Source organism: Cololabis saira, chromosome 21, assembly GCF_033807715.1.
Source record: "Cololabis saira isolate AMF1-May2022 chromosome 21, fColSai1.1, whole genome shotgun sequence".
Lineage (NCBI taxonomy): Eukaryota > Metazoa > Chordata > Actinopteri > Beloniformes > Belonidae > Cololabis > Cololabis saira.
The window spans coordinates 34364417-34388476 of record NC_084607.1 but is presented as its reverse complement, the minus strand read 5'-3'; the positions used below and the strand labels follow the sequence as shown (position 1 = coordinate 34388476).

Below are 24060 nucleotides of genomic sequence, written 5' to 3'. Positions count from 1 at the left end.
TAACAGTCAGATGCAGATGTTGATACAACTATGAGGCTACTTGAATATATATATATATATATATATATATATATTTATTATGATGTTCTGGACCTTCGCTGCTATACAGTGTTAATATTTAACGGGCCTCGGGCCACTCTGTACTGAAAAAATTGGGCCCCAAGGTCAGAAAGGTTAAGAACCCCTGATCTAGCAGATCTGTGACAAAAACTATCCCTTTCTAAAACCAGCTTTGTTTAAACAAAGATCTCCTTCTTGTCCTGCCGTCTGGTATCGGGACCGAGTCCTGATTACGGGTCTGCAAAATACTTAATTACAAAAAAAACTAAAGAAATATCTTTTAAAATAATTCACAGAGTCTACCCATGTAAAATTTTTCTTCAACGCTTCAAAAAAGACATAGACACTGCCTGTTGTTTCTGTGAAGGATCCCCTGAAGATGTTTTTCATTTATTTTGGAGTTGCTCTTTCACTACCAAATTATGGGTCCATATCTGTAATTTAATTTGTGTTTGTGTTGAACCACATTTCTCCCTTTGCTTTGAACATGTATTGTTTGGCTTCATTGACTATCCTTCTGTTAAAAAAAACAACAATTTTATATTATTAATCTTATTATACTATTGACAAAATGGTTTATTCACAAATCCCGGTATACTAATCGAAAGCCTCTTTTTTGTATGTTTGAAAATGAGGTCAAACAATACATTAAAAACCATTAGTCTCTCCACCAATGCAAAGGCCATCAAGACCTTAAGTTTATGTGCTCTTTTCAATGTATTCAGTACTCGAGTTGTAAAAAGAAATCAGGGGGGATGGTGGATTTTATCATATGGGGACAGATAATTTGTGCTGATTAGAAATAATATAATATATTACAAATAATAGCAGTGACCAAAACACCTGCAGAAATACTGCAGGAATGACATAGCAGCAGTTAAATGCAGCCTTCTGTAAGCTTTAAATATCCACTGGGCTTACATCAAATACATCAAAACACAACAATAAAAAACACTTTTCTGAACTTATCAATATGACTCTGTCCTTCACAGGATAAGTAAAATGGATCACTGCAAAAACTCTAAATCTTAACAAGAATATTTGTCTTATTTCTAGTTAAAATGTCTCATTTTAGTAAAAAAAATCTCATTACACTTAAAACAAGACTCATCACTGGACAAAAACAACAATTTTCACCTGTTTCAAGTAGATTTTCATTTGAAATAACTAGAAAAATCTGCCAGTGGAACAAGATTTTTTTGCTTGTAATGAGAAGATAAATCTTGTCCCACTGGCAGATTTTTCTACTTATTTCAAATGAAAATTTACTTGAAACAGGTGAAAATTGGTGTTTTCTGGTGTTATTTTTCTGTTGATGACTCTAAATGTTGAAATAACAGTAAAACCACATTCATTGATGAAATGACATAAGGGATGGAAAGGCAGGATGGCAATTTTACAGGGGGGATGATTTGGACCGTTTTTATTCCAGGGGGGATGCCATCCCCCCTCATCCCCCTTTAAACTCCAGTACTGAATGTATTTTTGTAGTTCATTGCTTCATTGTCCTGATTTTCCGCCGCTGAGTGTGTCTCCCCCTGGCGGTTGTATTGTGCTGTCCTGATTACGGGTGCAGTTCTTTTTCTGGCCATCGGGTGGCGGTGATGAGCACCGCCGCTGTTCTGCGTCCGGCCCAGCAGCACCGGAAAGCGTAGAAGAAGAAGGAGGCGGCTGTCAGTGTTTATGTTTAGCACGGCGAGAAACGAGGTAAACGTGATCAAATAAGTGTCTGAGGATGCCGCTACCTGTGCAGGTGTTCAACTTCCAGGTGAGTAATGTGCAGTGAGAGTTCAAGTGCAACGTTGTTTTACATTGAGGTAACTGGCTATGGGGCATTCTGGGAAATAAACACTATCCGAGTGAGCCGCAAACGTCTCAGTCAAGTCTGATTTATGGTACCGCGTAAAATCGACGCCGTAGCCTACGCCATAGGTTACGCGGCGACGCACACCGTACGTCTGCGTCGGTGTAACGCAGAACCATAAATCAGCCATAAGAGGCTAGGCTTGCGAGCTAATTACCGCTGTTGTCAGTGGGAGCGTTTTCTCTCTCAGCAACATGGAGCAGTTCAGTTCAGTTCAGCGTTATTCTGCCGACAAAGGTTCACCTTACAAAACCAGAAGAGTGGCCGAGGTGGATTTGCCGCTTTGAGAGATTCAGAACTGTCCCAGGGCCAGTACTCATAATAAATAAATAAAAACGGTCCAAATCATCCCCCCTGTAAAACTGCCATCCCCCCCTTCCATCCCTTATGTCATTTCATCAATGAATGTGGTTTTACTGCTAATTCAACATTTAGAGTCATCACCAGAAAAATAACACCAGAAAAATAACTTATTTGACAATTTTCACCTGTTTCAAGTACATTTTCACTTGAAATAAGTAGAAAAATCTGCCAGTGGAACAAGATTTATCTTCTCATTACAAGCAAAAAAATTGTTCCACTGGCAGATTTTTCTACTTATTTTAAGTGAAAATCTACTTGAAACAGGTGAAAATTGTTGTTTTTTCCAGTGATGAGTCTTGTTTTAAGTGTAATAAGATTTTTTTTTTACTAAAATGAGACATTTTAACTAGAAATAAGACAAATATTCTTGTTACGATTTTGAGTTTTTGCAGTGATCCATTTGACTTATCCTGTGAAGGACAGAGTCATATTGATAAGTTCAGAAAAGTGTTTTTTATTGTTGTGTTTTGATGTATTTGATGTAAGCCCAGTGGATATTTAAAGCTTACAGAAGGCTGCATTTAACTGCTGCTATGTCATTCCTGCAGTATTTCTGCAGGTGTTTTGGCCACTGCTATTATTTGTAATATATTATATTATTAGTAATCAGCACAAATTATCTGTCCCCATATGATAAAATCCACCACCCCCCTGAATTCTTTTTACAACTCGAGTACTGCCCAGGGCTAGAATTAGGGTCGCCACCTTTCAGAAATACAAATAAGGGACACCCTGACTTCAGCAGCGCAGGCGCCAAAAAAAGGGAACATCCCCAAATCTTCTAAACTGCAAAGAAATGTATTTATTTTATATGAAAAACAAAATGCTTTGATTTAAAGCTTAAAGTGCTTTAATAGCATTGAACTTGCATGACTGTACAGACAGCCAACCATACCAGCAACTGAAATAGCCTCCTATATCCACATCAGCCACGATGTACTGTATGCTGGTTAATATAAATATAGCTACAGGTGAAGGTCGAACAATTAGAATATGGAGTAAAAGTTAATTTATTTCAATAATTCAACTTAAAAGGTGAAACTAATATATTACATAGTCCCATTACATGCAAAGCAAGATGTGTTAAACCTTTTATTTGTTATAATAGTGATTATTGAATTGTTTATTTATTTCCTAATATAGTTTTTTTTATTTTGAGTTTTCATAAGCTGTGAGCCATAATCACCAAAATTATAACAAATAAAGGCTTGAAATATCTCACTTTGAATGTAGCGAGAAATAATATTTTTGTTTGAAAAAAAAATCTGCCAGTGGAACAAGATTTTTTGATAAATCTTGTCCCACTGGCAGATTTTTCTACTTATTTCAAGTGAAAATTTACTTGAAACAGGGGAAAATTGTCAAATAAGTTATTTTTCTGGTAACGGCTCTTGTTTTAAGTGTTATGAGATTTTTTTGACTAAAAATGAGACATTTTAACTAGAAATAAGACAAATATTCCTGGTAAGATTTTAAGTTTTTGCAGTGTACCTACTCAGCCCGACTCGCCTCGGTTCTTTCCCACTAGGGGTCTAACGTACCGAGTAGATACTTTTTCTGTATCTATTCTGCCGAGGTTCTAAACTGCTGAGTCGGCTGTATCTGACATCATCACACTACAGGCCACCGATTGGTCGGGGGGTTGGAGTCAGACGTCTGAGTCAGGAGGAGGAAATCAGAGAAAGAGAGACTCGCGGCTTCTTGTTCATTTTATTCAACAGGCAATGGCAGCAAAAGTTTGTTTGGTGATCCAACTCTGAGGTGCAGATGTTCATAAACCTGGTGCTGAGGAGAGAATTAAAAAGGGATCTAGACGGGCGATAAGGAACGACCAGATCCACCAGGAGCTCTGTCTCTTCATAGCTGCTCACGGCTCCAGCTGACTTTTCAGCAGCGCAGAGACAAACTAACAAGAAAAAAAGCGTTGTTGCTTGAAGCTTCTTTCACTCTCATTTTTTAACTTGATATCGAACACAAGCCACAGACCCAAATATTCTTGGTAAGATTTTGAGTTTTTGCAGTGCTCCAGCTCCTTCAGCGGTGTTTGTTATGACCTGGTTTTTATGAGTCTGTCTCTGTCTCCACAGGGGTCTGTTGAGCCCATGCAGATTGATGCGGACCCTCAGGAGGACCAGCAGAACGCTCCGGACGTAAACTACATTGTGGAGAACCCAACGCTGGTATGGACCTCTCACAGAACACTGGCACAGAGAACCGTCTAATCTCCATGTTTTGTTTGATTGATTCGTTTCTAAACCTGATCAGTTGGTGTACAGGTTGAGTGTGAGTACGGGTCTGCAGGGGTCAGGGGTCGGTTAAACTTAATCTGTGAGTTTTACTCAGGATTTTGAAACAGGATCTCAACGGGGTGGTTGGCTTGGGGAAACAATTTCTTGCCGGTAAAAACGTATATCTAGTGATGCACCGAATGTTTGGTAACCGAAATTGTTCGGCCGAAAATAGCAAAAAAACATGTTCGGTGGAATAAGGGGGGAAAAAAACGAACAATTAATAACGGCGTGTTTAGATGACGCAATCAAACAGTGAACAATGCACTTTAATGCATTAAATGCATTTTCGTTTGGTTTTAAGGCTTATGTTACAATTCTTCAGCAGTCAGTTATAGGCCTAATGTAAGCTCAAAGATGGCTGAAAAATATATTTTGCTAATTTATTTATTTTAAGTCATTGTGCCTTGTTGGTATAATGTCTGCTGGAATATTTAAAAAATGCTGGGAAATTAAAAAATGTTCAGTTGTTAATGTTCAAAAAATATTTCTACCTTGTAATTTTGTAAAATATTTCTACCTTGTAATTTTGTAAAAAAAAAAAAAAAATTCTTTGAAAAGCATGCCTAAAGCACATTTATTTGATTTATGCAATGGTGAAAAAATTGGCAAAATAATTGAAAAACTGCGAAGAACCATTGTTCGGTATGTTATTCGGTATTCGGCCAAGTGTTTATTATTTTCGGTTTTGTTTGGGCCACAAATTTTCATTTCGGTGCATCACTACTTATATCACTTTATTTTATCCTCTTTTATTATAACATGGCAGCAGAGAGGCTAAGTGGTTAGCAAGAAGGTTCCTGGTGGGACTTGTGGGCCCGGCAGGAGTCTTTTCTGTGTGGAGTTTGCACGTTGTCCCGTGTTGGCGTAAGTTTTCTCCAGGTACCGTGGCCCTGCGATGAAATGCTGACCTGTCCAGGTGTACATGTCTTTCACCTGTAGCTGGGATAGGCCCCAGCCCCCCGAGACCCTGTTATATACAAATTGCAAAGCCAATTTAACTCCAATTTACTGAGGAGTTTGCAACACTGGAAGATGGAAGCGTTGAGCAGACTGGGCTCAGTGGTATTTCAGAAGGTGATAACATAGCAATGTGTTTCTGCCTCAGCATTTTCTTGTTTCTCCGTCCCTTCTGTTGCTGGTGGTGTTTGATAACTATGTTTACAAAGGTCTTTTTAGAAAAATGTTCCAGTTAATGTGAATGGCCGATTCCAGCCTTGGAATTGTACCTTGGCTCTGACAAATTAGCGTGGCTGCTCAACACTGACAACAGTTTTGACTAAATACAAGAGGTCTTTGCTGCCCGCCTGGCGCAGTCGTGACTCCTCTGGCCACTTGGTTTCCAAAAAAGCTACTAGCGAAAGTGAGTTTTTTTCAGGTGTCAGTGAGGACTTGTTTAGTCTGTAACTTGAAGGTTCGTACGGTTCTCACTCTTCTCAGCGAGCAGCCCGTGCTGCCGTGGACCCAAGAAAAATGGTACAGTAATCACTTTGACTGGTGTCCAGAATGGAGGCTTGAGCTGTGATGTGGTTCAGATTAAAAAGGTTCATTCACCAGAACCAGACACTCGTTCACTACCCAGACTCCTTTGTAACGCAACCAGTGATGGTGTCTTGTAGAAGAGAGTATATTTCAGTGCATCAGTGTATTTCTGATGTTGAGCAAGTTTTGAGTGTTATAACCACATGTGTATGCAGATGTTGATCATGGTCAGTGCTGTTGCTGCTTTGCAGTGCAATTGTGACTACGTTTCCATGCAGTCAAAATTCAGGTTAAGGTCAATATTCCGTTTACTGAAACATTCAGAATAATCTGTTTCCATGTGTGAGCAAACAGGGTTATCCCTGTATACATGGTAATTAATCAGCGACGCACGGAGAACGTCATTTCCGCAACTCCCGTCATTTCCGTTTCTTCTTCCTGTATCCAAATCCACAATAACAGCAGCACGGCGGATAATCAACAGCCCAGTAGAAGTCACATTCTTTTGCGCTTTGGTGCTGGTACTGACCCACCAGGACATAACACTAATCCTCGTCGCCTTCTTCATTAATGGAAGGCGAGAACGTGAAGAAATGGCAAACAGAGCCGGAGCTGTGCCGTCCATATCCATGCTCCCCGTTTCCACCAGAGCAGCCCGGACACTTTGGATGAAGGTGCAGTCAGGACTGGTGGGAATGGGTCGTAGTGATGGAGTTCACCGACGCGTCTTCCAGCGGTGCTTGATCTGGTCTGTCGTTCCTACAAATCCTGCTTTGCGCAACTTTTCGTAAATCTGGCTATCCCGGTACTTTCTACCGTCTAAAATGCCAAAATGTTCATATCTTTCATTACATTTATGAAGTGATTAGTCTCCTCCTGGTCTTGCGTTTCTCCATGTTTATAAGAACATCCTGGACTCAAAAGACCAACGGTGCGTCAGAAATGCCATACTAAACAGTATATACTAAAAAGTATACTTAAATGTGCCACACTTTTGAGTAAATATCAGTAGTGTGCATTAATTCGGACGTACTATTAAGAGCGCAAACGTCACTTCCTGCCGTTGGGAGGAAGTGACGTGTCACAGCAGCAGTAGCAGCTGTTACCATGGTAACAGCTGCAGTAGCCCGTTTATCCTGGCCGAAACAAGATGACATTATATTATATACGAATATTAATATTATAATTATTATTATACTTAATATTATACTTATGACGTATACGTATCCCTTAGCAACCAAACACCGCTGCATTGCATTGTGGGAAGTTTCTGCTTAGCTAGTGTCCATCAATAGACACTAATAAATTTCTCCAGAATGAGTATGGATAGTACATACTATTGAGTACGTTCTAATGTTTCGGACGCACTAAAAAATCTCACATACTCATTTTGCTACTCATTAGGGTGGAAGTATGGGATTTTGGACGCAGCCCAAGATTCCTTGTGAACAGAACATGCGCAGAAAACAAATTCCTGTTCCGTTTGATGGGGATATTCCGTTTGGCATTTACATGACCCAATATTCAGGTTTTAAAAGGAGTAACCCAGGGCTCATATTCAGGTTTTTTAAAACTGGAATATGAGCAAATTCCAGTTATTCAAAGGTGTTATTGGTGTTTACATGGCCGTGCACAACGGGGTTATTGCTAATATTCCGGTTAGAAAAGGGTTATTGATGCATGGAAACGTAGTCCTTGTCACCTGCTTGGTCCAGAGGGCCCGTCCTGACTGATTGTGTGTGTGTTGTTGGTGGAGGACCTGGAGCAGTATGCCACCAGCTACAGCGGACTGATGCGCATCGAGAGGCTTCAGTTCATCGCGGAGCACTGCCCTCAGCTCCGGGTGGAGGCCCTGAAGATGGCCCTCACCTTCGTCCAGAGGACCTTCAACGTCGACGCCTACGAGGAGATTCACCGTAAACTAACAGAGGCTACGCGGTAGGAGAGCCCAACCTGCACATACACCAACACCCAGTACTGGAGTTGAGGGGGGATGAGGGTGGATGGCATCCCCCCTGAAATAAAAATGGTCCAAATCATCCCCCTGTAAAACTGCCATCCCCCCTTTCCATCCTTTCTGTCATTTCATCAATGAACGTGGTTTTACTGCTATTTCAACATTTAGAGTCATCACCAGAAAAATAACACCAGAAAAATAACTTATTTGACCATTTTCACCTGTTTCAAGTAAGTTTTCACTTGAAATAAGTTGAAAAATCTGCCAGTGGGACAAGATTTATCTTCTCATTACAAGAAAAAAAATCTTGTTCCACTGGCAGATTTTTCTACTTATTTTAAGTGAAAATCTACTTGAAACAGGTGAAAAATATTTGTTTTTTCCAGTGATGAGTCTTGTTTTAAGTGTAATGAGATTTTTTTCCTAAAATGAGACATTTTAACTAGAAATAAGACAAATATTCTTGTTAAGATTGTGAGTTTTTGCAGTGATCCATGTTACTTATCCTGTGAAGGACAGAGTCATATTGATAAGTTCAGAAAAGTGTTTTTTATTGTTGTGTTTTGATGTATTTGATGTAAGCCCAGTGGATATTTAAAGCTTACAGAAGGCTGCATTTAACTGCTGCTATGTCATTCCTGCAGTATTTCTGCAGGTGTTTTGGTCACTGCTATTATTTGTAATATATTATTATTTGTAATCGGCACAAATTATCTGTCCCCATATGATAAAATCCACCATCCCCCCTGATTGTTTTTTTTTTTTTTTTTTTAAACAACTCGAGTACTGCCAACACCTCTCTGTTACTGAGTCAAACAACGTGCTTTTAATGTAGCATTTGTTTCATAATAATGTCTACATTATCACACACCTGATCTCTGCAGAACAGATACTGCGTCCTCTCTTCCGTCGTCTCAGGCTTTCGGAACTTTCATATTTGTGTTTGTGTTTTGTCAGTTGTCACCAGCAGTAATAATCACGACACATTTACAGAAATAAGCAGATGCTTTTTTTTCTAACATCATCATATTCTGATAATTTATAGCCATTTTATTTTAAACTTTGTGCAGCCAGCAGAACCCCATCATTCTAATGACCAATTCACTCCAAATTTGTCGGCGTCCGATGCCGTAGTTGTCATGGTGAGTCAGTGAAATAGATTGTTTCTATTGCTTCCGTCTGGTGCTTGAAATATATTTTATATATAATTTATTTGAATATGGACTCTTTAATCGATTGTTTATAGAGGATACGCATTGACGTCACTTCTCCACTGGACCAGCCCCCTTACTGGCACTGAGTGGTAAAAACAGCTGCAACTAGTGGAGAAGACGGGATAACAGCCGATTATCAGCTTAAATTAGCGTCAGTTGGACTTGACAGTGACCCGTACAGTTACCACGAACCAGTGGTCCATGGACATTAATATTTGGTACAGTTACCAAGAACCAGTGGTCCATGGACATTAATATTTGGTACAGTTACTAAGAACCAGTGGTCCATGGACATTGATATTTGGCCGCGAATCCAGTTTCCTGATATTTATATGTACTTAATTTCTACGCCGGGGAAATACACGAAGCAAAGCTTGAAGGCTTACAAAAGTCTTGACACTTGGTCCGACTTCAAGGCAGGATTTGTTGTAGAAATTAAAGTGATGAGGACACTGAACTTTATGATTTGACCGTTTAACGTTAGCTACCCAAAAATCCAACATTACCTGATACAAAATGGGAACCACAAATCCACGTTTCAGTGTCTGGAATCCAGTTGTTTCTGTGAATTGCAGCGATCCATTTGTCTCTCTTAAGATTATTTTTCGGCAGTCTATAAAACGATAACTCAGATTTCTTGCTAAATCTATGAGTACAGTCGATCGCACAACAGCTCTTTCCCATTTTAGATGTTTTCCAGTTGTTCAAACTGAAAGTTTACGCTGACACTCAGTCTTTCTGACACTCAGTCTTTCTGTCACTCAGTCTTTCTGACACTCAGTCTTTCTGACACTCAGTCTTTCTGACACTCAGTCTTTCTGCCACTCAGTCTTTCTGACACTCAGTCTTTCTGACACTCAGTGGGCGTAACTTGCTATGAAGTCGCATCTGTGACGTCATGCGCATTCCCTCTATTATGAGGAACTGCTCTTCTACTTTTTTTTTTCCTTGTAAACCTTGCTGATGTTTCCAGGACCAGGACTTCCTGTAACCGGCCCAGTGATCTAACAGGTGAAGTTGTTCTTTCTGGTTTCCTCTCCCCCTCCAGGGAGGTCCAGGGTGTACCAGACACAGTTCCAGAGGGGGGCGTTGTTCCTCCCCCGCTGGACTCGGCGTGGGCAGAATCCACCAGGAAGAAGGCTCTGCTGAAGCTGGAGAAGCTGGATACAGACCTCAAGAACTACAAAGGAAACTCCATCAAAGAGAGCATCAGGTTACTGGAGAACACCCACATGACATTATTCCCAGATTGTTATGGAAAACTTAGAAGAAGGAAGTTAACATGTATATACCGTCCCTGTTCTCCAGGAGGGGCCATGATGATCTGGGGGACCACTACCTGGACTGTGGCGACCTCAGTAATGCTCTCAAATGCTATTCCCGGGCCAGAGACTACTGCACCAGTGCCAAGCATGTCATCAACATGTGTCTAAACGTCATCAAGGTAGGGTCACAGGCAACCTCAGCAGGTCCCAAATAGGGCTGGGAATCGATTCAAATATCAAGAATCGATTCGATTCCGATTCTTAAGATTCAGAATCGATTATCACGCTTTGATTCGATCCGATATTGATTTGGGTTACTGTTAATAAAACTGTTTTTTCAGCTGTTGCCTGAATTATATGACTGTCTAGTTATGCAACATATTTATACTAGTATTATATTGAGATTCAACAGCAAGTATTGCAGCTAATGATGCTGTAAGGACCAATCAGCTCCCAGAATGCTGATAGAACTGAAACAGAAACATCGTGTGGGTCAGAATTATCAAACAGATCCAGGGAGGAAACAGAGACGGATGAAATCGCTTTTATTTTTTCCCCATTTATGAGAATTTGGTTTTTAACGTTTATGCAAATGTAACCCCAAGACACTATATAAAGCAAAGAAATATAGACAATGGGGTAAATCCACAAAGAACAGATTGCGCCCGCAAATAGCGCTGTGAATTGCGCTGCATTAGCGCCCGCAATTTGCCCTGCTTTAAGGTCCTATTCACAAAAGATTTTGCTCTAATGATATACCGGAGCAAACACGCCCATAAAGTTTTGCGGCTGAGTGCAATTTGCACTTGTCTGAGTGAGCGGAGCTGTTTCCAGTGTTCTCCATATTTCAGCACACAGATTGGTCCATAATGAAAACTGCAGAGAGCACAATAGACTCAACTTTCACGTATTTGTACTTCTAGTATTTCGCAGATAGATAGATAGATAGATAGATAGATAGATAGATAGATAGATAGATAGATAGATAGATAGATAGATAGATAGATAGAACCTTATTCATCCCCAAAGGGAAATTCAACCGTCCAGCAGCTCATCTAAACATAAAAATCAACCACACTTCCATTCAGACAATAAAAGCACATTCATAATATTAAAATAAACATATAAGGTTTTTAAACAAATATCATGTAAAGTGCAAACTAAAATATAGTCCAGTTGTGGCAGAGGTGAGTGTGTGTGAAACTGAGTTCAGAACCCGTTAAACAGTCTTATGGCTGCGGGGACGCAAGGATCTCCTGAACCGCTCCGTTCTGCAGCGCAATGAGAGGAGCCGACGTACCGCTTCATTAACACTGGATCGGGATCAGATCAGGATCTAATGGTAATTCATGTTCTGTGTTTTGCTACACACACCTACAGGTCAGCTGTTAAACACACACATTCTAGATTTATATGTTTATATGGTGGAATTGTTTGTAATAAAGCAGCCCCTTACTGTATGGATGAATCCTGAACTCCGTCCTGTTACTTTTATTTTTAAATCCGATAAGTCCACAACCCCACTTGATCTGATTTGTCTACAGTCATGTCTGAATGTAGATTTCACCCTTAATATCATTCAGTATCACAGGCTTGAATGATATTGAATAGAGAGAGAAACAGAGCCGCAGTGGGAGTGCGCGCAGTTTAATACACGCTTCTGAAAGACGGTATTTGCTCCACTATTTTTGCGTGTGGCAAATAGCGCTGGCCTTTCTGAATTAGGCGCTTTTTGCAATGAGGCTTATTTGCATAGAAAGGGGGCAATTTTGCGCCGAATGTATGAATATTACCTAATTTGCATGCATGCAAATGGCACCGGCGCAGACTGCCACTATTTGCTTGGCAGCGCAGTTTGTGATGCAATTCGTCCTTTGCGGGTGCTTTGTGAATTAGACGCTCTCTTTTTGTCTCATTTGCACCGGTTTAGCGGCCACAAAAGCCGCGCAATCCTTTTGTGGATTTGCCCCAATGTATGCAATTATAACTGAAAACTGTAATGTTTTCATACCTTTTAAACATATTTAAAGGCAAAAACATGGCACCAGTTATTCTCGTGTCCAACAAAATATTCCTTTTTTGGGCATAAACAAAAAAGTACCAAAAGTTGTAATGTAATGATGAAAGAAAAAAAAAATGAAAAAATATATATATATTTTTTTTAAATCGATCTTTAGACGTATGAATCGATTTTTAGAAATTAATATGAGAATCGATTTAAAATCGGAGAATCGATCTTTTCAACACAGGCCAAACCCCCGGGAGAAATGCAGAAGGTTTCGTCAGGAAGGGCATCCAACGTAAAACCCGAGGCCCGGGTTAACAACGACCACCAACGGTCCCGAAGACCTGTTGGTTGAAGAAGAAAAGGAAGGCGTGTCATGAGCCCCTTTTACATTGACCAACGTGGGATGGTGTGTTGAGTCACCCCGCGAATAGCTCTCCTCTGAGGGTCGTCTTAACGGTTCTAATGGAAACAGAACTAATGCGGGGTGGGAGGGGTTTGTTGATCACGTACACTGCAAAAACTCAAAATCTTAACAAGAATATTTTTCTTATTTCTAGTTAAAATGTCTCATTTTTAGTCAAAAAAATCTCATTACACTTAAAACAACACTCATCACTGGAAAAAACAACAATTTTCACCTGTTTCAAGTAGATTTTCACTTGAAATAAGTAGAAAAATCTGCCAGTGGAACAAGATTTTTTTGCTCGTAATGAGAAGATAAATTTTGTCCCACTGGCAGATTATTTCAAGTGGAAATTTACTTGAAAGAGGTGAAAATTGTCAAATAACAAGTTATTTATCTGGTGATGACTCTCGTTTTAAGTATAATGAGATTTTTTGACTAAAAAATGAGACATTTTAACTAGAAATAAGACAAATATTCCTGGTAAGATTTTGAGTTTTTGCAGTGTAACCTGAATACAACCCACCAGGAATTATTATTATTATTATTATTATTATTAATAATAATAATAATAATTATCCATCATCACTCTCCAACGTTTTGAAAACCTCCTACTTTCTTTCTCATTCTTCGCATTGATTCAACATCTGGATGTCCTAAACACGGTGGAGCTGTCGGAGGTGTCAGAACAACCGCCCCGCTGCACACAAACAATCCCCCTCTTCTGTCCTGTTACATTTACACATAGTTTTTAATACATTTTCATAGGTAATGCAATCTCTGATCAGTATTTGGGGTAATTGCTCCGTACTTCATTGTGGAATAATCATTTTATTCAGAGTTTTTCATGGACACGTGATGTCCTGGTGTTAGTCTGGCCCTGGACTGACTTCTGAGAGGAATGTGAAGATTGTTGCTTTGTCGTTATCTCCTGTGGTTTAACCAGCAGCCGAGGGTACGTGGATGAGTAAATGTTGTCTCCGTCTCTCTCAGGTGAGCGTTTACCTCCAGAACTGGTCACATGTCCTGAGTTACGTCAATAAAGCCGAGTCCACTCCAGAAATTGCAGAGGTGAGTCCGATCGCCTCCCCAGCAAATACAACATCTCCTCCAGCCCTCATGTTTGTTTAAAGTGACAGAGGGATGAGTTACCAACCATGGATCGCCATGACAACAGATGGATTCATGCAGACATTTCTGTAAAAGTGCTGTTATGTCAGAGCTTCTTGCTGAAACCTGCTCAGCTCATGTTCTGTTGATTTATTTTCTGCAGCAACGAGGAGAGCGAGACAGCCAGAACCAGGCCGTCCTCACCAAGTTAAAGTGTGCTGCAGGTATGTATGTGCTTATATATAGAATAGAATACTTTATTGTCATTATACATGGGTACAGTGAGATTAAAAGGAGCATCACCTCTCCAGTGCAAGACAGTGCAAAACAATAAGAAATATAAATAATATAAAAAAAGGTTAAGGTGCATTTGAATAGTGAAATCAAGACCTGAGGTCCTATCTACAGATAATTACATATAACTACACATGTGGTGGAATATTGCACAGATAGTCCGGGAAAAAGTATTGCATGGTAAAAACAGTAATTGCACATGAAGGCATTCACATTTTGTTCAGGGCGATTATGGCTTTAGGGAAAAAGTTGTTTTTCAGTCTGTTAGTTTTTATATATATATATATACATACATATATATATATATATATATATATATATATATATATATATATATATACATACATGCACTGTATGGAATGATATTTAGTATGACAAGAGTACAGCTGTATTTTTGTGTGCAGTTATTTTGTTTATACTTGGGCAACTTCTCATATGGATTTATTCATGTCTTTTATTTCATTCACTAAATCCTAAATGCACTAGTTTTTAAAAGCTAACTTTTTTTTGTGAAAAGGGTAGGCGTCATAAGCTTAGGCTTCAGTCTACACCTTTTGGTCCTTGGTTTTTAGTTAAAATTGTATGTGTGTGTGTGTGTGTATGTATGTGTATATATATATATATATATATATATATGTATACACCATAATTATATATATTTTTTGTATTACACTGACGATTTATACTTGTACTTTGGGTTATTTGTGTTGTGGAAATTGAAAGGACCAATAAACTAAAACTAATTTAAAAGCAGGTCAGCGGGGTCCAGGGTAGGTTTGGGGGGGCTTGACTGTTGCTGTGTCTGGACTACCAGGAACTACCTTCCCTGTAAAAGTGCTGGGAATGGGGGGGTGTCTTCTCTGCGCTGAGGGGAACATTTCCACAAATGGCCCTGTTTGTTTGCACAAACCTGGCAAATATAATGATTTAAGAGAACCTTCCAATCTGAGCAATAGTATTGTTGTTACGCAAAGTAAACGAGGCAAAGCCTTCAGGACATCGTAGGACATGGAGCCAAATGTTGAGAGATTGGAGGCAGCGTTGGGGCGGGGAGACCCCTTTGTGAAGGTTGAGACGACTTTTGGACCTCTGGAGGAGGATCTGGTTCTGTTGCATCCCTGATGGGAACGGTGATACGCTTTGCAAAAAAGGTCAACAACGCCTCTTTTGTCTGTCATTACAGTTTGTAATGCTTTATAACTGTTTAAGTTTTAAAGAGCAAGCCAGGCCAACCATTTTCCACAAACTGAACTAAAAGTAAATGTCAGGTTTGCATTATGCATCTTCAGTTTCATACAAGTAAAAATATTTTGCCACAAACTGAATAGTTTCTTTCATGTATGACTTGACTTTATTCTTTTCCAGAAATGTACTAAAATTAAATAAATAAATAAAAGTAAATAAATAAACTATGAAAAGTCCCAAACTCGTAGTAGAAGTAGAAAGTAGTAAAGTAGTAGAAGTAGAAAAATCTGCCAGTGGAACAAGATTTTTTTGCTTGTAACGAGAAGATAAATCTAGTCCCACTGGCAGATTTTTCTACTTATTTCAAGTTAAAATTTACTTGAAACAGGTGAAAATTGTCAAATAAGTTATTTTTCTGGTAATGAGTCTTGTTTTAAGTGTAATGAGATTTTTTGACTAAAAATGAGACATTTTAACTAGAAATAAGACAAATATTCCTGGTAAGATTTTGAGTTTTTGCAGTGTGGCCTGTAAGTCAGTTGGACTACTATTACAGTTTTTCAGAAAAATAATTGGCATACCCTTTATACTTTTCTGGAGTAACATGATACAGCTGTATAGTTGAGACAAAATAATTCAGCATCAAACAATAAACTTACCAACAAATTAATGTTAAGAAAATAATCATTATTTACGCCCTCCTGTCTGCTCAAGGCTTTGTTGCAGTTCAAAAGGGAGATTTTATTTTTGACTCAAAATTTGACATTTTAACTAGACATAAGACAAATATTCCTGGTAAGATTTTGAGTTTTTGCATTGTAATATTATTAATCCAATATCTTGCTACAGTTTGTCACCTCCACGACACGTATCGTGACGTTTTTGTAGGGAAATTTCATGGCACGATATATTGTTCCAGCCCTTGTAGAAACAGACATCCAGAAGTGTAGGGCCTCATGCCCCACTCAGCACCGGGTCCAGGTTGTGCAGCTCAACTCTTGTCGTGTGTTTCAGGTCTGGCGGAGTTGGCCTCCCGCAAATACAAACCAGCTGCCAAGTGTTTCCTGCAGGCTTCCTTCGACCACTGCGACTGTCCCGAGGTCAGCTGACGCGCCACACACACTCACCCACTGTGTGTGAGTGTGGTTGGTGTGTGTGTGTACCCGCACACACCAACCACACCCTCAGACACTCATGTACCACACACTGGTCCAGTCTCATCTATTACACCTGTTCTTTACAAGATAACCTATGTGTTTATTTGTAAGGATCCCCATTAGCTATGCCCTTAAACACAGCTAGTCTTACTGGGGTCCACATTAAAAAACATTATATTTAAAACATACAGTTAAAAACAAGACATAAAGAAATAACACGACAAACCTACGTTAAACTTTACCACACATGTAAATCATTATCTTAAAATAAAAAAAACATGCATGAAACAAAGTGCATGTATGGTATCCTATACATATGATATTCCAAGATGTTTCTTAATTTTCTTTTTGAATATTGATTTCTGTGTTAATTCAGTCATATAGTGGTAAAGAATTCCATGATTTCATTGATCTACATTCTACTGTATGCTTCAGAAAATTAGTGTTTGGCTTAGGAAGTGAAAACCGTCCCTTTGCTGCCTGTCTAGTGCCATATGGATATGAGTCTAGATTGTATCTTAACTGATTGTACTGATATAATGTGGTTTTGGATTGTAAAACCTTCCATATTGAAAACAGAAGTGTCTGTCCTCAACTTTGAACAGCTGCTGTCTCCCAGTAACGTGGCCGTGTACGGAGGTCTGTGCGCTCTGGCCACGTTTGACCGGCAGGAGCTACAGAGGAACGTCATCTCCAGCAGGTCAGCCGCTCTTCCTCATCCTCAGACTAAGAAGAGTCGGTCCAATGACGCTTTTCCACTAGTACCTACTCAGCCCGACTCGCCTTGCCCTCGTTTATTTTCAATACCCAGATGAGAAGTAGGAGGTTGGAGAAGCTGCTGTGACGTATTTGGTTGTGTGATCTAAACGGAGAAGACAACAATACTAAAGATGTAGAACCTGGAGGAGATGATAGATGTGCTGCTGGATCTGTGGCTTGTGTTTGATATCAAGTTAAAAAATGAGAGTGAAAGAAGCTTCAAGTGGCAATGCTTTTTTTGTTTGTCTCTGCTGTTGAAAATGAAGTGACAGAGTTCCTGGTAGATCTGGTCGTTCCTTATCTCCGTCTAGATCTTTTTAATTCTCTCCTCAGCACCAGGTTTATGAACATCTGCACCTCAGAGTTGGATCACAGACTTTTGCGCGGCCATTGCTGGTTGAATAAAATGAACAAGAATCCGTCAGAGTCTCTTTCTCTGATTTCCTCCTCCTGACTCAGACGTCTGACTCCAACCCCCCGACCAATCGGTGGCCTGTAGTGTGATGATGTCAGATACAGCCGACTCAGCATCTTAGAACCTCAGCAGAATAGTTACAGAAAAGTATCTACTCTGCACATTAGGCCCCTAGTGGAAAAGAACCAAACCGAGGCGATTCGGGCTGAGTAGGTACACTGCAAAAACTCAAAATCTTACCAGGAATATTTTTCTTATTTCTAGTTAAAATGTCTCATTTTTAGTCAAAAAATCTCATTACACTTAAAATTCTTTACTTAAAGTCATAACCAGAAAAATAACTTATTTGACAATTTTCACCTGTTTCAAGTAAATTTTAACTTGAAATAAGTAGAAAAATCTGCCAGTGGGACAAGATTTATCTTCTGATTACAAGCAAAAAAATCTTGTTCCACTGGCAGATTTTTCTACTTATTTTAAATGAAAATCTACTTGAAACAGGTGAAAATTGTTGTTTTTTCCAGTTATGAGTCTTGTTTTAAGTGTAATGAGATTTTTTTTTTGACTAAAAAAAGATTTTGAGTTTTTGCAGTGTACCAGTGGAAAAGCGCCACAAATGTCTGTCCGTCTGTCGTCAGCTCCTTCAAGTTGTTCCTGGAGTTGGAACCACAGATCCGTGACATCATCTTCAAGTTCTACGAGTCCAAGTACGCGTCGTGTTTGAAGCTGCTGGATGAGATGAAGGTGAGAGCCCCAGCTCCGTGTCTGCTGTGACCTGATCCCGTGTGTCTGGAGAGCGTGTGCTGACCTGTGCTGCTTGTTCCAGGACAACCTGCTGCTGGACATGTACCTGGCTCCTCACATCAAGACTCTGTACAGCCAGATCAGGAACAGAGCCCTCATCCAGGTCAGACACACCTGCCAGTCACATGACCACACACATCCCGGACTGTATGAACGAGCAACATAGAAGCAAATCTCACATGTTGTTAGTCATTAGGGGTGTAACAATATATCGTGCCAAGAAATTTCGCGATACAAAAACGTCCCGATACGTGTCATGGAGGTGACAAAATGTATCGTGATATTGGGTTATTAATATTAATAGCCTATATTGTGTTGATTAGTAACGCGCAGTGTATTGGTGCCGACCGCGCCTCGACCCGCGGACCAAAATCTTCCTCCGCTCAGAAGAAACTAGTACCGTTTTACTGATGTAAGTCTGGTGTAGAGTTAAGCCTTACCTTATTAAATTAAACCTTTTTGGGGTGGTGAGTAGGATAAACACGGGGAAACTTCTGCTGAGTTCCAGTGTACTTTAATGTCCCTCAACAGTGTAGGATTTTAGAACATCAACACAGCACCTAGTGCCGTACTGTGGCGTATCACTCCGCCCAATCTAAAACAGACTAATCACTACGGATAAACTGACTAGTGTCATTATAGTCCCTGATTTACATCAGAATAGAAAGAATATGACCTACGGCGTAGGGTATGCAGGGACGCGCGCCGTACGGTGCGTGTCCCTGCATACCCTACGCCGTAGGCTCTGCGTTGGTGTAACGCGGAACATTAAAACAGCCTTTATTCTGGCGAGATCTGAAAAGACTTCGCAACAACGAGCAAGCGAGTGATTATGCTTCCACCTGCCTGCTGTGCTGTTGACGTCCCCGACCCCCCCAGTCTGGCCCTCGGCAGGAGGGTCCCCCCTTATGATCCAGGTCCTGGTCCAGGTTTCTTCCTCCTAAAGGGGAGTTTTTCTTGCCACTGTTTGGCTTAAGGTTTTTCTCCCACTAGGGGAGTTTTTACCTGCCATTGTTTATATAATAATTGCTCGGGGGTTTATGTTCATGTTCTGGGTCTCTGGAAAGCATCTAGAGACAACATCTGTTGTATTAGACGCTATACAAATAAAATTGAATTATGTACATTCACTGAGTGAATATTATGAAAGTAAAATATATATTTCTCGCTAGAAATGTAATCAAAACGCATTTTTATGCAGAAACTAACTCAAAATAATGATTTTATTCACTAAAAAATAAGAAATGTCCGCCATGTTTTTTTGTTTGATTCAATCTGCAAATGATGAGGTAAAGCCTTCTGGGAAATCTTTCTGGCCCTCGGTCGGTGAGTCAGTATCTGAAATCCCTCGCTGTGAAGGGCTGGATTCATACTCACTAGCCCTCGTTATGCCCACTAGCCCTACATGCAAAGAGGAATTGGGACACCACTACCCTCACGGGAACGCTCAAAATTTAGGGGTAGGACTGAAAAGTAGGAGTAGGGGGGGATTGGGACTGGCCCTACATGTCAGATGTTTAATTCCGACCCAGAAACCCTGGCCCCGGTTACCAACATGTTAACATGTCTGTCTTGTCCAGTATTTCAGTCCGTACGTGTCTGCAGACATGACCAAGATGGCTCAGGCCTTCAACACCACGGTGGCGGCTCTGGAGGACGAGCTGACCCAGCTCATCCTGGAGGGACTGGTCAACGCCCGGATCGACTCCCACAGCAAAGTGAGACCCCGCCCAGGCCGGACTCAGGCTCGTTTCACACCCGTGTCCTCACTAAACCCCCGTGTTCTGACAGATTCTGTACGCGAGGGACGTGGACCAGAGGAGCACCACGTTTGAGAAGTCCCTCCACATGGGCAAGGAGTTCCAGAGGAGAGCCAAAGCCATGATCCTCCGAGCCGCCGTGCTGCGCAACCAGATCCACGTCAAGGTAGGAAAGCAGTCCTGGTTCTTCACTTCAGCACCGTGAGCCTGTTCTGACCCGCCACCCAGAACCAGGGGTCAGCTGGGCCTGGTTGGCAGCCCAACTGTTGCCTCTTCCAGTTCCATCTGGATCCAGAACCATGCAGAACCCCGTCAGACATTCTGCACCACCAAACGGACCTGCCCCAGAACCCGTTTCATGGTCCATCGTGTCTCTGAGCTGAATATCAGAGACGTCCATGTGGATCTGTCTGGACTTGCCTGATGCGGTTCAGATTAGAGATGGAGCTAAACCAGGGGTGGGCAATCCGCGGCTCTAGAGCTGCATGTGGCTCTTTAGTTCCGCCCTAGTGGCTCCTGGAGCTTTTTCAAAAATGTTTAACCTTTTTTTTTTCTTTTTTTTTCTCTTTTTTTTCTTTTTTTTCTTCCTTTTTTAATCTTGACATTTCGACTTTTTTCTCGACATTTCGACTTTTTTCTCGACAATTCGACTTTTTTCTCGACATTTCGACTTTATCTCGAAGTGCATAATGAAAAAAAAAATCTTCCCCCAGTTATAACTAATATAGCTACATGCAGCATGTGTTGCCTTCATTCTAAGGCTGATACAAGACTTTTCATTTTTTGCGGCTCCAGACATTATTATGGTCTGTGAAGAGCGCTGTACAAATAAAGTTTACTTACTTACTTACTTACTTACTTACTTACATATTTGTTCTTTGCGTTTTTGGTCCAATACGGCTCTTTCAACATTTTGGGTTGCCGACCCCTGAGCTAATTCCGAATTAAGTGGCTGGTTTATTCCGATTTTAAACTCGAATAGAATAATTCCGCGATCATGTAAACACTCATTCCTCTTTAAATTAATTCCGGTCTTTCTTTCTGCTCGTTCCCTCGCCCGTCTGTCTGCATGACGCTTATATTCCTGCTGGGCTGGTTTTCCAAACAAAGTTTCAAGATGGCAGCACGCAGTAAACGCTGGTCAAGAGCAGAGACCATTTATTTAATAAATAGCTTGGAGGACCTGGAAATCATTAAAAGAACAGATGGAAACAGGAAACATCAAAACTGTGAGCTTTTCAAAATTTGTTTTTCTTCCGGTAGTTTAACTTCCGGTCCCCCCCCCGCCCCCTATCCAATCAGAACCTTCCCAACCCCCAGACCTGTAGAGGAATTGGAGAAAGACGCTCAAACGTGTTTTCCATGTAAACCTCAATTCGGAATTACTATTTCCATGTTCCACTATTTCCACTCGAAGGAAAAGAGTTTAATTCGGAATTATTTAAGTCGGAATAATGAATTCAGAATTAAAAACCATCATGTAACCGTGGCCCGTGTCTCTCCCCCCAGTCTCCCCCCAGGGAGGGCAGCCAGGGCGAGCTGACTCCCGCCAACAGCCAGACCAGGATGAGCACCAACATGTGAAGATGTCGGAGCGCCCCCTGCTGCTGAGGAGGAGGAGGAGGAACGTCTTCACCAGCTCACACACATAAAACACACCTGGATGAAAGCATACACATGAAGGTCTGCATTGATCTGGTATCGGCTGATCAGAGGGAGGAGCTTCTGTTCAGATGTTTGAATGACAGAGTTGTATCTGACTTTGTTCTGTGGCCACAGAAACCGGGTTTTCAAATAAAACACCAACAAACCGTGTGTCTCTTGTGATTGTGGAGGAATCCCATGTTCACCGGCGGTCCAGCAGCACCAAACATCTCTAGACATCCTGTTAGAGTTATTGATCTGTTCAGACCTGCAGGGGAGCCACAGCCAGACCCACCGGGGAGGAATCAGAGGATTCCCCTGATTCAGCCAACGCACTTCCTTCTGTCTCATCAGACTTCCTATTCTGGGCGGAGGACCTGTGTTGCTGGGCATCAGATAGATGGCTGATGTTTGTATCCTATAATCTTAAACTTAAGATCCTATTTAGTTCTTTCATTTCATTTATTTATTTAGCACAATTTAAACCCAAAGGGCTTGTACAGAGTTCCACTCCCATCAACAACTGTGATGAAGTAACAAAGATAATGTACAACAAATTAACGTGTGTACAACAAAAATGTACAACAAACATGTACAACAAAAATTATAAATGTAAAAGAGAACATGGTTACAAGGTCTGAATTACATTAAAGATAAAGACATTGAAGGATAAGACAGAATTAAAGTCGCAAGATGAACGTCCCTCCACCCCTGTGCACGTTCAGGCTGCAGTGGAAGCTTGTATGACTTGATGTAGATTCCTCAGACCTGGACATTTAGCAGATGAAACCACCCACGACTCTCTATATCAAACCATTCAAAAGTTATGGCAGAAAGTAGGAACTATCAGATATCGACCAATCAGAAGAAGGGGGGCTGCACTTTTCGGCGTCTATCGTCGCCACGGTAACGCTTTTGACTGAGGAAAGTAATGCGCGTCGTCGCAGGATGGAGACGCATATTTTGATGTATAACACACCTGGGTGCACGTTACGGTTCAGGCGAAGAAGCAGCCGAAGAAATGGCATAAATTGCGCCAAAATTACACGATTAATTCAAAATGGCCGACTTCCTGTTGGGTTTCGGCCATGGCGCCAAGAGACTTTTCTTTAAGTTGTGCCATGATACAGGTGTGTAGCGAATTTCGTGCATGTACGTCAAACCGTATTGTGGGGCTTGAGGCACAAAGTTTTCTAGGGGGCGCTGTTGAGCCATTAGGCCACGCCCATTAATACAAACAATTAAATATCTAATTTTTCGCCAGGCCTGGCTTGCGTGCAAAATTTGGTGACTTTTGGGGCACGAACAACTTTCTGAAGGAGGTAAGAGATAATGTTGACTTCAGCGACACATTAAAATCATTCCAGAGTTTTGGATCTAAATGTAATATTAAATTGATGAGCAGATGTTCAACAGAAGGGTAAATGGAGATTGCCACTGTTCTCTAGTTGGATATGAATTAAAATCAGATGAAAAAGTAAAAAAACTGCTGTAAAGTGACAGGAAGATCTTGTTTTTTATTGATAAACTTATGCACAAACAAGCGTGAGTGAAAAACATTAAGTTTATGAATGGATAATGGATAAATTGACTGGATTGTTAAGGTTGTACGTGATGATGTTCCAAACAGCCCCGGGCTCCTGAGGAGAGGAACTCAGGACCGGCAGGGAGACGAGGCGAGGGGCCGTCGTCTGGATGCAGCAAGATTGCGTCCGACACTTTGATGATACGGTTGTTGTTATCGCTTCTGCAATCTCCAGCCTGCAGAGATTAGCAGAACTGGAACCTGCAGCTCTCCCGAGTTGGTAACTTTGACCTGCTGTTAGGAAAGAATCAAACCAACAATCGGAGGATTGGCCCTGATGTGCCCTGAACTCAGGACCAATAAGTGCAGCTAGACTGTCTTTCTATAGCTGGTGATTTCATCAATGTGGAGAGTCTCTCAGCAGCTGGTGATGCAGACGCTGCAGTTGGACTGTCAGCGTGGTCTGGCCCGCTGTCAGCTGGTTCTGTTGATTCAGCCATGTC

General features: G+C 40.9%; 1 protein-coding gene across 1 annotated transcript; it reads left to right on the top strand.

Annotated features, from left to right (window-relative positions):
- Positions 1-1694: 1694 nt before the first annotated feature.
- On the top strand, positions 1695-22203 carry gps1 (G protein pathway suppressor 1). Its single transcript, XM_061711049.1, has 14 exons — positions 1695-1828; positions 4375-4467; positions 7814-7995; positions 10277-10441; positions 10537-10672; positions 13898-13975; positions 14178-14238; positions 16508-16593; positions 17256-17350; positions 18463-18568; positions 18651-18731; positions 20209-20346; positions 20420-20554; positions 21898-22203. Exons 1-14 carry the CDS (start codon positions 1796-1798, stop codon positions 21970-21972), a joined length of 1464 nt encoding a protein of 487 aa, XP_061567033.1. The 5' UTR covers positions 1695-1795; the 3' UTR covers positions 21973-22203.
- The last annotated feature ends 1857 nt before the right edge of the window (positions 22204-24060 follow it).

Excerpts from the sequence above, each read along its gene's own strand:
- gps1 (XM_061711049.1), top strand. The coding sequence starts at position 1,796 with ATGCCGCTACCTGTGCAGGTGTTCAACTTCCAG. Across the intron at positions 14,239-16,507 it reads CAAGTTAAAGTGTGCTGCAG|GTCTGGCGGAGTTGGCCTCC; the intron begins GTATGTATGTGC and ends CGTGTGTTTCAG. Across the intron at positions 18,732-20,208 it reads GGAACAGAGCCCTCATCCAG|TATTTCAGTCCGTACGTGTC; the intron begins GTCAGACACACC and ends TGTCTTGTCCAG.